The 18,453-nt window shown below is 39.9% G+C and overlaps 1 protein-coding gene across 14 annotated transcripts in view; it reads left to right on the top strand.

Moving 5' to 3' along the window:
- Window positions 1-18,453, top strand: part of EPB41L2 (erythrocyte membrane protein band 4.1 like 2) — a 209,009-nt gene that overhangs the window by 96,735 nt on the left and 93,821 nt on the right. For all 14 annotated transcript variants that reach the window (XM_034669151.1, XM_034669150.1, XM_034669149.1 and 11 more), the window contains 2 exons: window positions 462-943; window positions 1,899-2,108. In XM_034669151.1, coding sequence (XP_034525042.1) covers window positions 476-943; window positions 1,899-2,108 — 678 coding nt within the window. In that variant the 5' untranslated portion in view covers window positions 462-475. The remainder of the gene's footprint in view (window positions 1-461; window positions 944-1,898; window positions 2,109-18,453) is intronic.

Genomic DNA, 18,453 nt, shown 5'->3' with positions numbered 1-18,453 from the left:
TTTGTAGATTGATTTCACTATGTGAAATTTGTCTCTGTACTTTCTAACATTATCAAAACCCTTTCTGTGTTCTAGAATAAAGGATACTAAGTAGAGAGAAAAGTAACTTTCCTTAAAGAAAAAAATGGGAGTTCCGCGGGTACATTTCTGGCTAGATGAAACGTAATAAAAGTAATCTCTAAGCTGTTAACGGTTTTAAGCTCTGCCGGTACAGAATCAGTTAGTTCTATTGTGATGCTACTTCTGGTTCTTTGGTTCTGATGGAGAATTCTAAGAGTAGCAGTCTCCATTTTGTTTTGTTGTTATGAGCTTTCCTTCCCTACACATCTTCTCCTCACCATCCCTGTGCCATTTCCCTTCCTGCCCTTCCTTACCTTGTTCCCTACCTCCAAACTAAAACTGAGAGAGTGTGTAAGATAGCCTTTTGTGATTTTTTTTCTGTTTTTTTGCTTTGTTCACAGCATAAGCTGTAACCATGACCACTGAAGTAGGGTCCGCGTCTGAAGTGAAGAAGGAATCGGAGCCATTAGGAGCAGATGCCACTAAGGAGAAACCTAAAGAAGTAGCAGAGAATCAGCAGAACCAGTCCTCCGATCCAGAGGAGGAGAAAGGTTCCCAGTCCTCTCCTACAGCTGAAAGCCAAAGTAGTCCACGCCGCCAGAAGAGAGACAAGGATCCATCGGAGAGCAGGGGCATTTCTCGATTCATACCCCCCTGGCTTAAGAAACAGAAGTCCTATACCTTAGTAGCGGCTAAAGACGGAGGAGATAAGAAAGAACCCGCCCAAGCTGTTGTGGAAGAGGTTTTAGATAAAGAGGAATCTCTGCCCGAAGGAGATGGGCAGGCCAAGGGCGACGCGGGAGAAACCGCTCTGAGAAAACAGCAGGAGATGAAAGTTGATGTCAAGGAAGAGAAGCCCTCTGTGAGCCGTCCTGAGGCACAGGTATGTTTGAGAACGAATTTTCTGGAAATGAAAGCTTGGTGTTTCAACCACATACTAAAAGGGATTTGTGTCTTTGGAATCCTGTCCAGATTTTTTATATTCACATACTCCTTTGGCTTACCGTGTCTGGAATATGGGGCCTGGGGTGGTCTGCCATGGCCTTCTCGTTACTTCTTTTTTTTTTTTTTTTTTTTTTTTTTAAGATTTTATTTATTTATTTATTTGACAGAGATAGAGATAGCCAGTGAGAGAGGGAACACAAGCAGGGGGAGTAGGAGAGGAAGAAGCAGGCTCCCAGCAGAGGAGCCTGACGTGGGGCTCGATCCCGTAACGCCGGGATCATGCCCTGAGCCGAAGGCAGACGCCTAACCGCTGTGCCACCCAGGCGCCCCTCGTTACTTCTTTTTTAAATCTTTGTCAAAATAATAAGGCCAAAAAGTCGACTATTTATGTAAATCATTAAAAAAATTTCATGTCTCTTCCTTTTAAGTTTAAACAGATACTCTCTGAATCCTACCATCTCTCCTTTTTTAAATAGTATGGATTTTTATACCTTTGATTTGATGTATGTAAATGTTCAGTGAGTAGGAAGAAGTAGATTTGTACGCGTGAATGTTTTGGTTGCTTAATGAAGCCTAGGGTTTGCTCTGGTGTGAAATTATAATTGGAAATTTTATTATTTGAAATGATATTTAAATGTTAGTTGCCAGGACGTAGTTTCTTTTATTCATGTAATGCTGAAGTTAGCCAATTGGCAAAATGAGAAAATGGGTGGGGGGGGTGGTTGGGGGAAGGGAGATATGGGGAAATACCCTTTCCGGCAAAATCTTGAAGTCTTTAAAAATCTTGGGCTGATGGTGTTTGTAACAATCACCATTCTTACTGAAGACTTTGAATACTTGGTCTTCTGCATATGGGCTAACTTTAGTATGAACTTCCTTTTTTCCGTTAACAGCCCGCTGAAGAGGTAGGTAAGGAGAGAGAAGAGAAGGTGAAGGAAATGCAGGAAGACAAGTCAGAAGAAGCAGCAAAGAGGGAGACCAAGGAAGTGCAGACCAATGAGCTGAAAGCAGAGAGGGCCTTGCAGAAAGCCGGCAAGAAGACCAAAGCGGTCCAGTGCAAAGTGATCCTCCTAGATGGCACCGAGTACAGCTGTGACCTGGAGGTGAGCCGGGGCGCGGCTGGAGCGCGGTCCTGATACGTAGAACGGGAGCGGAAGGAGGGGCTGCCCTCACTGGTGGGGTGGTACAGTGCGTATATTGTCGTGTTCCTGTGAGCAAGCCTGTCAGCTTTGCTTTAAAAAACAAGAAAACCTAGAAGAGGGTCATTTTTGTTACAATGTTTCCTGACCCTTGGGGGGGGATAGTCAGGGCCGGTGTTGTGCTCATTTGCATGGGTCGTGTGGATTGGCTGGTGTTCGCCCTGAATGGGCGTTAAACAGTTGGACTATTAACCCTTGTCTGGAAGGGATTCACTTGAGGAGAACCGGTAGTGCTAGGCGGATTTTTCCAAGAGCCATGCTAATTTCAGCACTTTAACCCTACCTAAGGGTTGTTGTTGTTTTTTGTTTTTTGTTTTTTTTTTTTAATCCTGAGTCAGATACTGACTTAAAATTGAGCTCATTTATTTAGTTTCACGTAATTAAAGAAACACTCATGATCTACAAAAGGCATATAATTCATTAGCGTGGATGTGACAAAAACCAATATAATTTTTTAAAGCATCTAGAGCCTTACAATTTCGTCAGTCAGAAGAGCTTGTTGCTTTTCATAGCTAAGTTACTTTATTTACAAGAACATAAGCTAATAGTTGATGTTCACTGAAGAACTGTGTTAACTGCTTTGGATGGATGATTTCATGTAATACTTGTGAGACTCTATATAAGGTAGGTATTATTAGATATTGTTATAGGATTCCCATTGTTACCATGGGCAACGTAAGGCTTAGAGCGTGTAAGTAACTTGCTCAGTTTCCCAGCTAGTTTAGTGAGTGAGTCAATTCCAGACCTGGCAGTTTGACACTGGACATCGTGACCCTGACCAGCAAACTACCCTGTTTCATTTGCTGTGCGTGGGACCTCTTTTGTTCACTTAAAATATGGTCTCTAAATAATAGTCTTTTTTGGGGGTCTTCTCATCTATTAAATATTAAAATTACTTTCTCCTCATTCCTTGCATTCTTGCTTATTAAAAATAGAAGTTACACTTTACAATGAAAGCATTCAGCTTGGTGAAATAGACCTATCTAGTTGAACAGTAGTTTATTATATATTATATATTTAAACATGTATTAGAGCACAAGGTTGGAGGGTGCTAAGATCAATGACTCCTAGTCGTTGCCTTTATCTGTTTCACTTGTTGTAGTTATAATTATTCTGATATTTCAGTTATTTCAAGAACAGGAGTGGCAAAAGAGGATTAAAAATCCTTCCATCTCTGAGAGAGACAGGGAGGGTCAGGGGAGATGGACACTGTGTGATGGGGGTGGTGGGGGTACGTAAGGAAAACAATGGAATGCTGGTCTGGTCTGCACTTGACTCTGTTACATTTGACCACATGTCCATTGTTTCTCCTACCTATCGTAGAAGTTAGGGTTTCTAGAATACGAGAACCAGCTGGATGATAACTTGACCTTGAGCCATTTATTCAAGCCAGACCAAGGCCCAGAAACTGACTTTACCTATAGACTATAAGATTGCGTAGATAATTCAGAAGGTCCCTGCTATCTCTGAATCTCTTTATATCACCAAACTCCCAAGATTTACCAATGTGCTTTATGGTTTAAATCTATTGCTGTTGTCTATCTTTTAAAGTCTCAACGTATGTAAAAACTACAAAAATCTAGAAAATAATTGACAGTTTATGTTCACCACAAAAATTTTAATCAGATGTTCCCATGTTGCCGTGTGTTTCAGATTTTTTTTTAAAGAACTAAAACCTTGAAGACTTCCCTAAAGTCTCCTTCCCATCTCTCCTCTCCTGCTCTGTACGTCTCTTTTTACGGCATGTAAATCTACTTTGTTTAACTGCCGTCTAGTTTGCTGTGAATGTCTACACCAGTTTCTCCGTTCCTCTACAATGGCTCCATTTCTTTGTGTAGTATTAACAATCAGTGCTTCAATGAACATAATTGTACACCTTGCCTTGTTTACTTGTGCAAGAGTTTCTTCAGGGTAGACACTTCGTAGTGGAATTGGGACGTTGATAGGATGCAGTTTTACTTCCTCTGATTTCCCTGATATTGCAAAGTGATTTCCAGAGTGGTGGTGACAGTTTAAATTCCAGCCAGTAACCACCAAGGTGAATTTTTCCACATTGTCTCTACTTACTAATGGTGATTTGGCATTCATTTTGTATTTTTTAATCTAGGGTTTTTGCATATATTACCTTTAATTTTCTTCTATCCACTTTATGAGATTTTGTGACCTAGGTTATAAGCCTCATAAAGTTGCATCCCTTTTGATAGTCTCTGGAAAAGTTTGGATAAATGAGGGATTATCTGTTCTTTGGAGATCTGGTAAAACTTGCCTTTAAAACTGTCTTGGGCTGGTGGAAAGAGATTTGGAGAGTGGGTTTTGTTTATGTTTTTTTGTTATGTATGTATGTATGTATGTATTTATTTATTTATTTATTAAAGATTTTTTAATTTCTTTATTTGACAGAGAGAGAGACAGCCAGCGAGAGAGGGAATACAGCAGGGGGAGTGGGAGAGGAAGAAGCAGGCTTATAGCGGAAGAGCCTGATGTGGGGCTCGATCCCATAANTTATTTATTTATTAAAGATTTTTTAATTTCTTTATTCGACAGAGATAGAGACAGCCAGCGAGAGAGGGAATACAGCAGGGGGAGTGGGAGAGGAAGAAGCAGGCTCATAGCGGAAGAGCCTGATGTGGGGCTCGATCCCATAATGCCGGGATCACGCCCTGAGCCAAAGGCAGACGCTTAATCGCTGTGCCACCCAGGCGCCCCTGTTTTTTGTTTTTTAAATCATTGATTTGATTTCCTTATACTGAAAGGTTCTATTTTTTTCTTGAGTCCGTTTTAGTAGTTCATATTTTTAGTGGTACCTGTCCATTTCATCTAGTTTGATAAATCAGCTGGCATGAAGCTTTTCATAGCATTGTCATCTTGTGCATTCAGTTTTTATTCCATTTTTATTTCTAGGGTTATTTGCCTTTTTACCCCCCTCAATCATTCTTCCTATAGAGTCACCGTTTTTTTTTTTCCCCAAAGAAACAACTTGGGTTTGTTGTTTCTATTTTTTCTACTTTGTAGCATTTTCCCCCTTTTGCTGTTTATTTTTTATTTGAGATTACTCTGTTGTTTTTCTAATTTCTTGAGTTGAATATTAAATGTACAGATGCTTGGCTCTAGTTTTCCCTTCAAGTATCTCTTGTTGAGAGTACAAATTTTGAACATAGGGCTTTTCATTGCCATTCAATTCTTAATATTTTTGCATCCCCTTATGGGTCTTTTATTTCTTTAAAATTTAAATTCAGCTAATTAACATATGCATTATTAGTTTCAGAGGTAGAGTTCAGTGATTCATCAGTCTTATATAATAATACCCATTGCTCGTTACATCACGTGCCCTCCTTAATGTTATTTTTGATCACTAAAGTTTTTCTAAGTGTGTTTTTAGATTTCTGAAGTGTGTGTGTTCAGTGAATATATGTGTGTTATGTCTTATGGAAAGATAGAGTTTTTCTTTTGTTCAGATTTCCTGTTTTATTATAGTTTGGCCTGGTGTTCAGATCTGTCCTCTTGATTAGTCTTATTATGTGGCTCATGTTTTTTATCGCTATTAATTGTTTAACTGCTTAGTTTATCAACTAATATGAGAGGTGTGTTGAGATCTCTCCCTATAATTATTTGATAATTTCTGTTCATATTTCTGTAAGATTATGCTTTATAAAATTTGAGGCCAGATTATTAGATGCCGTACATGTGCAAAATTTTTCCCTTTTTACCATCATATAGTAAAATTTATTTTGACATTAATATTACTGCATTGGCTTTATTTTGATTAAGATTTGCCTGGACTGTCTTTTTCCATTTCTTTGCTTTTAGACATGGTGCCTTTGTATCTTTGAGGAGACATGTTTTTTAATCCCCTTTGACAATTTAGTTTTTTTTTTTTTTTTTAAGATTTTATTTGAGAGACAGAGAGAGCACAGGAGCAGGGGGAGAAGCAGACTCCCCACTGAGCAGGGAGCCTGATGTAGGCCTCGATTCCAGGACTCTGGGATCATGACCTGAGCTGAAGGCAGATGCTTAGCCGACTGAGCCACCAGGCGCCCCGAGAATTTAGTCTATTACCTGGTGAGTTTAGGCTAGCTATTTTATATGATTACTGATATGTGGCTATATTCTGCCATCTAATTTTGGGTTGTCTGGTATTTTTCTTTGTTTATTGTTATTCTTTTAGGAATACTTAAGTGATTGATGGACACAGTTGACTTAATAAAGTCTGATATTAATCACTGTGCCTACCCCCTTTTTTCCCATCTGTTTTGCCCTCATTGATTAGATGTCGGATCTCATTTCGGAATGGTACAAAATAACATTCTTATCTGTATGACTATTCCCTCTTGTATGACTTTGCTACTCATTGGGAATGAAGTTATTGGGTTGCTTGAAACAGAGTTGAGAAAGAATGCAAAGTTAAGTGCAGCAAAGTTTGCAGTTAACCCAGGTTAAATTCACTGAGACTTAAGTTGGTTGCAAATGCATAGGAATCTTTTTTTTATGGCTATATTAATGTACAGATTGTCTTTTCAGTTAATAAATGATTACTTAATATATCATTAAAAATGAACTTTTGAGAAGGATAAATTTGAAATTAGGGTGTAGCATACATGTGTTGAGTAAACTTTTTTCTCCTTTCAAATACAAAGCAAAATGAAATGTAAGTAGGCTTCAGTGATATGATCCCACACCAGATTTTATGTACCAGCATTTCACAAGAATTCTAGGCAGTGAGTTTATATCTGACCACAGGCCATAATTCATCAGTGTTGTAGTAGCTCTTCTAACAATGCAAATGTTTTAAGTTGTATTTCCTGTTTTGGTTGATTCTCTTTTATCCAGTTCTTCTTCCCATTTTGGTTCTCTGGTTGCTTGCCTTGTATCATTAGTACGGGTCCGATATGCATCAGATCTGCTGTTATTTCCTCTTTGAGAGCAGGGTGCAGAGGACAGCCGTCACGTGGTTTGAGTGCTCTCCTGTTTCCCCGTCCCAGCACTGACCTTAGACAGATCGGGGGGATGTGCTAATGAATGCTGCTTCTCTGTAGTTGCGCAGCTCTGCGCCGGAAATCAGTGTCTAAGGACTACTTGGGGAAGTATGTTGTGGGAAACCATAGCTGTTGATGAACTTGCAAGCTCTCAAGGAGGGATGAATACAGTGTGGGAAAGAAATACTTTCACTTTATTTGGTTTGGGAGATTAAATTTATTTCCATCAGTTCACTGGCATTAAAGATGACATCTATCGTGACTTTTTAGATGCGGGTATTCTTCTTTTTGTATGCACATGTGTCGTGTTTTCAGCTAGACTTTTAGATTGTAGCATCCCCTCCCCCCCCCAGAGGGCCTGATTGTCTTCACTTCGAGGGAACCTACCACAGTGGAGGAAAGCGTGGTCTCTTAAGGAGTCTCGAGGAGTTGGAATGACCTAACTTACGGAGTCAGATGAGGTTCTAGAGGGCATTCAAATGCCAGGAGGAGAGGATTCAAGCTGCTCTATAGAGCAAAATTTGCTGGGAGATGCGAAGTGGTGGTAAAGTTACTGGGACAGAGAGGATCCAGCAAGGTCAAGAGTGCTAGATTTTAGAACACAGTAGGCAGCTGTGTGGCCGCAGTAATTGAAGTGGGACTTTTTAAATTCACTACATTTGTTAAGATGCACATCAGTGGTCTTTATAGATGGGATTTTTTCAGGATGGTTTGAGCATTGGGAAAGTTAGGCAGTTCCCTGTTTGGGTTACCTGTCAGTACCTTTAGTCAACAAAAGCACCCCTTTTAAGCCATTTCATGCAAATATTCCTGTACTTAACTGAATAATTTGCTTAAAGATAATTCTTGGAGGTATTATTGTTTGATGTCCTAACATCATCTGTTTCTCCAACTGCTCCCTTAAAGTAGGTAGCTAGATCTCCATATCTCCATCTATATCCCTATATTCCTTGTTCTGTTCACTTTAGGCTTCTTGTTTCCCCATTTTTTTCTCCTGTGGGCTATCCGAGCCTATTTCTTGAACCTTGGGAATTAAATGAATACGATTGCTCAGGGAACCAAGGCAGCTCTGTTTTCAAAAACTCATTGTCATCTTTCAAGTCTGCATTCTTTTGAGGTAACAGTATGTGTTGTTAGAAGTGGGTAAAAATGCCTCACAAATACAATATTTGTGAGCATAAATATTGGTAAGAGGGCATTTTTAGAGACTGATTATAATTAAGTGAGAAAACAATATGGAAGTGGCTTGACTGTAATTAATGTTATTTTTGGCTCATGTAACAATAAGCTTATTGCTAAGCCATGCATTAATTTTGACCCAAGGCCTAGTCTGTGTGCGTTTGTTCCAAATCTTTGTGTGAAGTATTTTTTCATTGTATTTAGTGAAAATTACAATTTATGTTTTATACTGATGTTATCATCTATTGATAATAAAAGATCTCAAATATTTTTTGGGAAACTTTGAGGATTATATTTTTTAAAGAAGGAACTATAATTTCTATTCTTTGATAACATCTGTTTTTATCTTATTGGAATATTTAATGGTATGTGGCAAGCTCCTTTAATACCAGAATTTGAATGGAAAGAATTTTAGGGCATCTCCTGGGCTCTGCATGCACTTCCCGGAGCCTCAGCTGTAGGACTCTTGTGATACTGCCGGTGATCGTTTCTGCGCTCAGTGTGTTAGAACAGCGGGGCTTTTTCCTCTCAGGAAAGGATATAGTAAGATTTAGTTGAAGCCATGGATACAAAGTCAGGAGACCTATGTTTCCTTTTCTTTTGACTCTTCGGATGTCTCGGGGCAGTCACTTCCTCTTTTCTCTTCTATCCTCAGATTGCAGAGTAAGAATGAAAATGGTTGCTTCCTCTGTTTCTGTGATTGGGCTGGTTTTACTACAGCTGATAAGTCTGTATATTTTTTAAGCCTGAAAATAAATGTGAAAGTTCCTACAAGACTTGGGGAGCAAGAGTGAATGTGTATTCTGAGTTAGAGTTGTGCACATTTCTCTCTGGCATCTGAAAGTTGTTCCCACGTGTTGATTTTAGTCTGAGAATTGAGGGCATTGTTTCTGCCCACACAGGAATGCCAGTACCATTTTTTCCTTAGTGCTATGAATAAGGCGATCAGAATGTAGGCTCTTTCCGTCAGTGTTCTGATGATAAAAGTATTTATCAGAAAGTAGAATGTGTCAGGGTCGACTTTTCTCGTGTAGAGGACTGGTCTCAGAAGTCCAATTTGGTATCCTTGCTTTTGAGTGGATGTTATTTATTTACTTGATTGCTTATTCTGCTTTCGCTCTCCAAGGTGGTTTTTCAGACTTCTGGCACCTGACCCTTACTAGGTTTATTAGTTAGATAGTTTTAAGTATCTACATACTCGTGGAGGATCTAGAAGTTGTTGCCCTCCATACATGTCCATAAAATAGGGTTAGATTCAAACAGATGTGGATTAGGAACTCGGAACAATTTAATCAGCATATATTATGTGCAGTATAAAATCCCAACAGCATAGGTGCAGGTGGAATATCTCTCTCTGTCCAACTATGCCTTTAGCTTAAAAAATTTATGATGATAATTCTGTTCAATAACTTGTCTTGACTAAGTGGGAAGAGGCTACCATACCACGTGGTTGAATACTTGGTCCAGCTTGAAGAAGACTAGGGAGTCACAGGAGCAGGGCAGAGCATGGCCTATTTATCAAGCCCCTCTTTAGCTGGGCATTCAGGACTCCCTCAGGAATGACCTCGGACTGTCTTTTGACCACCATCACTAGTGGATTTTCCAGGTTTTCCCCTGCCAGCCTAATTGGTCTTCTAATCAAGCACCTCCTCAATTATCTTTTCTTCAGGTTTCTGATCAGAACATCTCTGCATTGTGATTGCTTCTGTAGCCACAGGATTTCTCCCTATCGTGTCATGTCCAACTTTGTCTTCCTCTAAACTTGTTTGCACCATTAACTTGTCAATCAGTCATGCACTGGTTTCTGAAAGAATCACCTGTGTTGTGTTGAAAAACTGGCAAACTCTCGTATTGTTGTTTGATTTTTCTCGTTATTTCTTCACCCGGATTGTTAGTTCCTTGAGAAAAGGACCTTTCTTCTCTCTCCCCATGGGGCATTGACACAGGACTTTATACATTACTCATAGAAAGTAATTGTTGCTTTATTTTTTTCTCTACTTTCTTGTATATGTATAAAATTTTCATCCTTTTACCTAAGCTAAATGATCACACTTTCTTATTTATGTTCCCAATTTTTCTCTCCACCCTCCAGTTAGAATAGATTTGGGTGTATAAATATGTGTATCGCTCCTCCCTGCCACCCCCACCCCTTATTTGCTACTTCCGTCTACCACTGCCCTGCTTTTCAAATACTTAGAAACAGCCTGAGCATACATGGGAGCGACCACGGGAGATGGCGGGCTGGCCGAGTGAAGGCTGGGCTTGGAGAGCATATAGTTAATACCTTCTTCCCTGCCTCTCTTCACTAGTGCTGCTCTGGAGCAAACTAAAGGATGATTTAGTTTCCATTTCCAGGCAGTCAGGAATGCTATCACATTTATCCTTTCTGTCTCCCTCACTCTTGGTTTCTAAAGCTGGGGGTTGCCCTTGCACCAGCGGTATTTTGAAAGCATTAAATGTGCCACTGGAAAGTAACTTCTCACCGTGAGTAACCATCTTGACATCATTTTAAAGGCAACCTCCATCTCTCCCTGGCCCTTTCTCACACGTGCTGCTGGGCAAAGCTAACTCCTTGGTCATTTACTACTTAATACCATGTAATATGTTTTCACCTTAACCTGAGGGAGGTGTTAGAACTGGCACCAGGTCTTTGAATGATTTTTCTCTTTTGGAAGGAAAATTATTTGAAGGTTGAATAAGATTAGAAATGGTGGGGGAAGGTCGTTTTTAGAATAAGGTTTATACTTTAAAATCTGTTCTGATACATTTTTCTCATTCACTAAAATACACGGGCATTAAAAAATTTAAGCTTCTTGGAGCATCTGGGTGGCTCATTTGGTTAAGCATCCGACTCTTGATTTCGACTCAGGTCATGATCGCAGAGTTGTGAGATCGAGCCCCATGCTGTTGGGCTCTGCGCTCAACAGGGAGTCTGCTTGAGATTTCTGTCCCTCCCCCCGCCCCCAGCGCGCCGGTGCACACTACTCACGCTCTCTCTCTGAAAAACATTTTTTTTTTAGCTCCTTGACAGGATTCATCAAATGAAGAAATGCAGTATTATTTCTCTCAGCCAATAAAAAACATAAAATATCTTTTAACACACTATTCAGAATCTCTCTGTTTTTGTTGCTCTTATTTTTAGTCACCTTTCTCTATTCTGAGAAAAGTAAAGATGTTGTAACGGACTTGTATTTCTCAACTGTAGAAATTTTGCTCAATATTCACCTCCCTGATCCCATCTCCCTGTTGCCCCTCCCCCTCCAGAGCCCTCTGGAGGTGTGTGTAGGAGCTTGAAGGGAGTCAGGGATTTGGGAGTCCTGCCTTTACCTGTGTTTATTTCACAAAGGCTGGGGCCATTCATTTCATCCTGTCCCTTCCACAGCGGGATTCATACTCCGGTCCAGTGAAAACATGGACAGAGTGTATCATTAGTATTTATGGTACCATATAATATAGTATGCTAACATTTGGGTCTTAAAGGGGTTGAATTCAATATAACATCATAAAATCTGGTGTATAAAAAGCACCGGATTAACTCTGAAAAAATTTCTTCATGCAAGGTGGCTAAATGAGTCCAGCATTGATAAAGGATCTGCCAGATGACTGTTTTTATGATTTGTTTCATTATGTTCTGCAACAGAGTTACACATGGACCCAGAGAAAAGTTAGGAATAATACTTTTAACTTTTTTTTTTTTAACTCTTATATTCTGCAGAGGCACTTCCGGACAAAAGCTCCGTTCTGCCTATTCACAGCATCTCCTAACTGCATTTCATTTTTGTGGAATATGCAATTTTAACCTGTTTTGAGGTTGAGTCTGATTTTGTGCATCCCCCATTTATTTACATACAGAGGAAAATTCAACCGAGTCTTATGATCTGTTTGTCATATTGATCTCTTTTCATATTTCTATCAGCAGCAATTTAATCAAGTAAGAACGCTCTACTAAGCTATTCTTCTGTAGCACAGAAAGCCTATATGAATCAAATGTCAAAATTCATTCTAAGCAAATAGTTTGCAGAGAATGTGCTAGCCTACAGAAGTTGCTGCTTCTGGTTTTTGAAATAAGCCCTAGTGGACATGGTACTTAGCAACATTTAAAAGAAGATACTTAAAAAAATTTTTGATTTGCTCATCTGGCTAGAAGTTTGATACCAGCCTCTATTTATCTAACAGTTTTAGTCACTTTTAAAGAGATTATACTTTTTCATAGATTTATGCCAAGTCCTGCAATTCATGGTGAATAATAGAAATAGACAAAAAGAAGTTGTATTTTCATTTCTTAGGAATTATTTTAATGCCTGGGTTGCTGTTGTCCTTTAATGATGGTATGTGATTTTTAAGAAAAATAGGAAGTTCAGAAAGTCATAATTGCATAGTATTTTACAAAATTGGATTAAAAGTCATATTCATTTAAATATATCTTGTGTGTTCAGTAATAATTTTTATCCCCAAATATTGATTTGGTGAGAAGATAAAAAGAAAAATGTAAGGTATTTTTCTGAGAAGATAAAAAGAAAAATGTAAGATATTTTTCCTCTCAAGCTGCTTATGAATTTTACTTTAAGGATAAACTATACGTATGAAGCCAAGAATATAATATGAATGTAACTGGTAAAGTACTGTTTATGGGTTAGATAAATAACATAGAAGGATCACATTGTCATGGGCTGAAATGGCAACTCTTCACAGGGGAGAAAAAAAACTCCTAGATTTTGAAGAATGAAATTTTTAGGAAAACTCAGCAGCATTTAGCCCATTTCTTTTTCTTTCTTTCTTTCTTTCTTTCTTTCTTTCTTTCTTTCTTTCTTTCTTTCTTTTTCTTTCTTTCTTCTTTCTTCTTTCTTTCTTTCTTTCTTTTTCTTTCTCTTCCTTCCTTCTTTCCTTCCTTTCCTTTCTTTCCTTTCTTTTTAAAGATTTTATTTATTTATTCAATAGAGATAGAGACAGCCAGCGAGAGAGGGAACACAAGCAGGGGGAGTGGGAGAGGAAGAAGCAGGCTCATATCAGAGGAGCCTGATGTGGGGCTCGATCCCATAACGCCAGAATCACGCCCTGAGCCGAAGGCAGACGCTTAACCGCTATGCCACCCAGGCGCCCCTACATTTTTTATTTAAAAATGGCTCAATGGTAATATCCTAGCAGTAATATGGGGTTATGAGAATAGACTTTAATGCCTACTTCCTCCTTGGTCAAGGATAGCTTGGTAGTAAACCTGGTTAGGAGCAAGCCAGTGTGGCTAGTTTTGACTCACGCTTTCCTTGGCTTGGCTCTCACTAGAAATCCTCCTGTTTTACAATTCAGGGTATCACTGGGGTCAGTTCTGCTAAACATCACGGAAGAGGTGGGCTCCCATCCACAGGAGAGGTTGCAAAGAAAACATGAAAGATAAATGCATGGACTTGATCTCCCAGCCTTTTTCAATCTGCTTTCCAAAATTTCGTTGGCACGGCTGCTGTTCCCGCCCCCCCCACTCTCCCCCACCACGTGTCAGGGTATGGAAAAAAATGAGTATGTGCATGTGTGCTGTTACATCATTTTCTATTCTAACTAGCTTCCATAGGGAGCAGAGGTAAACGGGTTATGTTTAATCTACCGTCTTTAATTGGCGGCCTACTTTCTACTAGGAAAATTTGAGCAATGAGCACGTTTTATCTTCAGGACGAGGTGCTGTAGGCCATCCTCCCCAGTATAGCACATACCCTCGTTGTCGGGAGGCTGTCAGGTTCTCTTGCTATAAAAAGACTTTTACTTGGTTGTGGTAGCTTTAGTAGCATCTGTTTTGATATTTTGTTCATTATTTTCTCTCCGATGCCTTTTGTTAGTTTATTTTCTTGGGTCATTATTTCCTGCAGGTGTCTGGATAATCCATTGTATTCACCTGTGTGTTGAATTTGGCAGAGTGGAGGTGGGTCATAGGAAATGGAAGGACGGGAAGGCTATTCTGCAAATGTTTCTCTGGTTTTTGTAATAGGTGTAATTCACTTCTTCTTAATTTGGTTTGAGTCATTATCTGTTACATAAAGTGTATGGTTTTGTTCACCAAACATTTGTGGACCGAGCATTGGTGATCCGGCTGAAGAATGGTCAGTCTCCTGGTCAGAGCCCGCACAGCAGAGCGCAAGGGCGGCCTTCCTGGGTTCGGGCTGAAGTTCAGACTCCTTTCCAGTAGTGGGAATCTGTTCTGAATGTGGTAGTTTGGGGAAGCAGCCAATGTTAACATTTCTATAAAGCTTTTTTTTCTTCCCCCCTAAGATTTATTTATTTATTTTAGAGAGGGGGGAGAGGGGCCAAAGGAGAGAGGGAGAGAGAGACTCTCCAGCAGAATCCCTGCTGAGGGAGGAGCCCGAAGTGGGGCTTGATCCCACGACCCTGAGATCACGACCTGAGCCAAAATCAGGAGTCAGACACTTAACAGACTGAGCCATCCAGGTGCCCCTCTATAAAGCTATTTAATTTGTAGAGTAGTGTCTCATTTTCCCCACTGAAATTGATGGAAGGAGGGTGAGCTGTTACAGACAAGGTGCTACGTTGGTATAGTAGTTCTCAAAATTAAACTGAAAGTTTGCTTCATTTCAGCGTTTTGAAATCTGGATATATCTTGCAATATATGCCAAGAGAAACTTAGATTACCGTTTTCCCCCCACCTTGCTGAAGTCTTTCATAATTTTATAAAGATAATAGTATTTGAAGTTTGCAGAGTAAGCTCCCAGTGTTGATGACCAGTAGGATGCCCCAGGGGGTGGGGGTCTTCCACGAATTAGGACTTGGGAGATGATTGTGTAGGGTCTGGTTGGGGGCATACATGCATACATTAATCCTTTATTCACTGTGACCAAGGCAGTCAGGGAGAAGACAGTTGGCCCTTGCCAATCATGCCTATGAACAGAATCATTAGAATGCCAGGAAATGATTTATAGTGAAAGATAACTGCCAGGAAGAATGAAATGTGTACAATGGTTGGTCAACTAATTCTTTTCTTCATAATAAAGTCCTTGAATGATGCCAAGTGATAACCCTAAGATATCTTTGTGAGCATGAAATTTAGAGCAAGGGGTATTACATCAACATAGTGACTTGTGTCTTCAACCTTGATCCAAAGCTTGATCGAAAGCCAGTGTTGGAGGGGGTGAGTACATCTGCCAAGGTCAAGAATTATTATGCTTATAGGCCAGGTATCCTCCTTCCAAGTGATACCGATAAATTCTCACTTTTTGTTATTCCCACTCCTCCCCCTCCAAGAAGCCCATTCGGGTCTGTAAACTGGGATTACACACACACACACACACACACACACACACATTCACACACATTTACCTCTCTCCCTCCTTCCCTCCCTAACATTTTAGACATGCATTCCTGGGTCTCCTGCAGTCAGAACATTCATCCTCCATATGTGTTGATTTTACTTAGCATAACATTTCCTGGGAAACCTATCTCCAAGTTCTGTTGGAAACTGTACCATGGACTTCAGTATTTCTAGTTGGGTGTGTTATTCACCTGATAGACTTATGGTGGGAGTTCATGTTGGGAAGGATAATGAATCACCTGAAACTTATTTGCCAGGTAAAAATATTATTTCTGTTGGAAAAAATTCTGATTTTCAAATAGGTGTCATATGTCACTTTGCATTTTAGGGAAGAAATAATACAGGGCGGCATGGGGTTGACCATCTGGGTATTCAAATACATAGTGCAGAAGGCACCATAAAGGAAGTTTCCAGTTTATAAGCAGGTTGTCTGTACAGGCCATACATCAGCAAATGATTTATTTGGAAAGTATACTTTCCTATAGAGACAATGCACAATGATTACATTTCCAGGTCGATTTGTGCAAGTCCATACCTTACTTTTTTTTTTCATAATAATTTTTTATTATATTATGTTAGTCATCATACAGTACATCCCTAGTTTTTGATGTAAAGTTCCATGATTCATTACTTCCGTATAACACCCAGTGCACCATGCAATACGTGCCCTCCTTACTACCTATCACCAGCCTATCCCATTCCCCCACCGCCCTCCCCTCTGAAGCCCTCAGTTTGTTTCCCAGAGTCCACAGTCTCTCATGGTTCATTCCCCCTTCTGTTTACCCCCCCCTTTCTTCTTCCCTTTCTTCTCCTACCGATATTCCTATACCTTACGTTTTTTAACTGAATTCTGAGTGCTAAATCTCGGAGCAGGTTGGTAAAGACAGAATTGCTACCCCCCTTTCTTAACTCAGGCCCAAATTTAAATCTCTTTTTTTCCCCTCCAGATTATTTTCCTATTTCTTGGTGCTTTTCTTCCTTAGACTTTCTTGTTCCTACTTCCATGATGATACTATTCTTTTGCAGCAGAATATAAAAAATGTTATATGCTTCCTGCCGACCTTTTCTCCTTCTAGAATCTAAATTCCTAATTCCTCCAATGTAGCAGATTTCTCAGCTCACTAATGAGAGGATCCCTGATTTGAGTGAATAACTTCAATGTGTGAATGATTGATTACCTGTACTGCCTTCTTAGAGATATTTGCATTTTAAAAGAAAGCTCTTCTCTCTAAAGAATCCTAAGTGGTAAAATTTCACTACTGAAGCCAAGTCCTGAGAAAAAATTAAGGCAGTTTGTGTGGGGGCTAGAAGGCTGGATTGTGGCATCTTTGGGTCAGGTGGACACAGTGGAGGTAAGGTAGCCTTTCGGGGAAGCATGCCTCAGAGTGCAGTCACCCAAACACTTCCTGACTTTCTTGCTTCTGAATCTCCCTGTGTTTCTCTCTGATAACCTCAGTTTTTCTCCTTATATAGTTGAGTTAATTTATGTGTATGTGTATTTTAAGTGGGGCAACGTCTTGAAGATTCACCCAGCCTCCCCCCCCAACAACTTGGTGAACAAAGACCTTGTTGTCACATTTTCTTTGGTTTTACTTTAGTTGGTTAGTCACCCGTCAGGAATGAAAAACTTTTAACAGGGAAAAAATGTCAAGCTGAATGGAAACACTGTTGCCTCAGATCAATGTTTAAAAACTGCTATCTCAAAATGAAACGTATGTTTTTTTCCTCAGATTGCCCAGAAGTTGCTTGTCATTGACTTCAAGAATCAGAAATTCAGGTGGTGAGGTATAAGGACATTTCTGTTGCAAAGAAACTTAAGACCTCTCTTTTTCCATCAGATCCATTTCCCTCTGTTTCACAGCTGTCGTAAAGGCAATATTTAAGCGATTAAGATTATTCTGCGTTACACCTTGACTTCCACTTTGGTCCGTTATTAAAAAAATACCTTAAGCACTCCTGGCCAGTGGAGGTAAGAATAGTTTCCTTGGGCCTGGCTGTGGTAAGATCAGATCTGCATGTGGTCTAGGGTCAGATGGGTGTCTTGTGTTTTTCCACCTGGGGATCTTTTTATTTCAAACGTAGCTTCAGGGAGAGTTTAAAGGGTTTGAAGTGAAAACTTGAACAATTGACGTATTATGCTGTGGGTCCTGGCTTTTGTGTCTAAGCCTTTGAAAGGGGGGAAAAGGGGAGTATAGTGTGTTGGAAGTTTGCGATAGATTGAAAGCTGGTGGACTTGGGGTGTGAGGCAGACAGTCTTACTCTGGGAGAGGGAATCTGTTTGCTGACCTTTGTATCAGCCTTGTCTCATGGTCAGAATCCTTTTTACGAAGAGGAGTACAGAGGGTTTTTAGGGCAGTGAAATTTTTCTGGATGGTACTGTAATGGCAGAACATGTCATACATTTGTCCAAGCCCCTAGGATGCACAACAGCAAGAGCGAGCCCTACTGTTAACCATGGACTTGGGTAATAATGACTATGTCAATGGAGGTTCATCAGTTGTAACAAATGTACCTGGGGGCGGGGGATGTCGATAATGGAAGAGGGTATGCAGGTATAAGGCTAGAGGTTATATGGGAAATCTCTGTACCATCTCAATTTCTGTGAACCTAAAACTGCTATAAGAAATAAAATCTAATACAAAACTAAGAGAACTACAGATGCCCAGGTGTCACCTTTGAAGATGCTGATTCGGTGGTTTTAATGACAGGCTTAAACCTGTGCAGCCAGAGTTAAGAACTGCTTGGAAAGGCGGTAGCATCCTGTCTGCCAGGCACTCTGTGCAGAGCA

Source organism: Ailuropoda melanoleuca, chromosome 10 (genome assembly GCF_002007445.2).
Source record: "Ailuropoda melanoleuca isolate Jingjing chromosome 10, ASM200744v2, whole genome shotgun sequence".
Taxonomy (NCBI): domain Eukaryota; kingdom Metazoa; phylum Chordata; class Mammalia; order Carnivora; family Ursidae; genus Ailuropoda; species Ailuropoda melanoleuca.
Note: the sequence above shows the minus strand (reverse complement) of the source record. Positions and strands in the feature narration are given on the sequence as shown.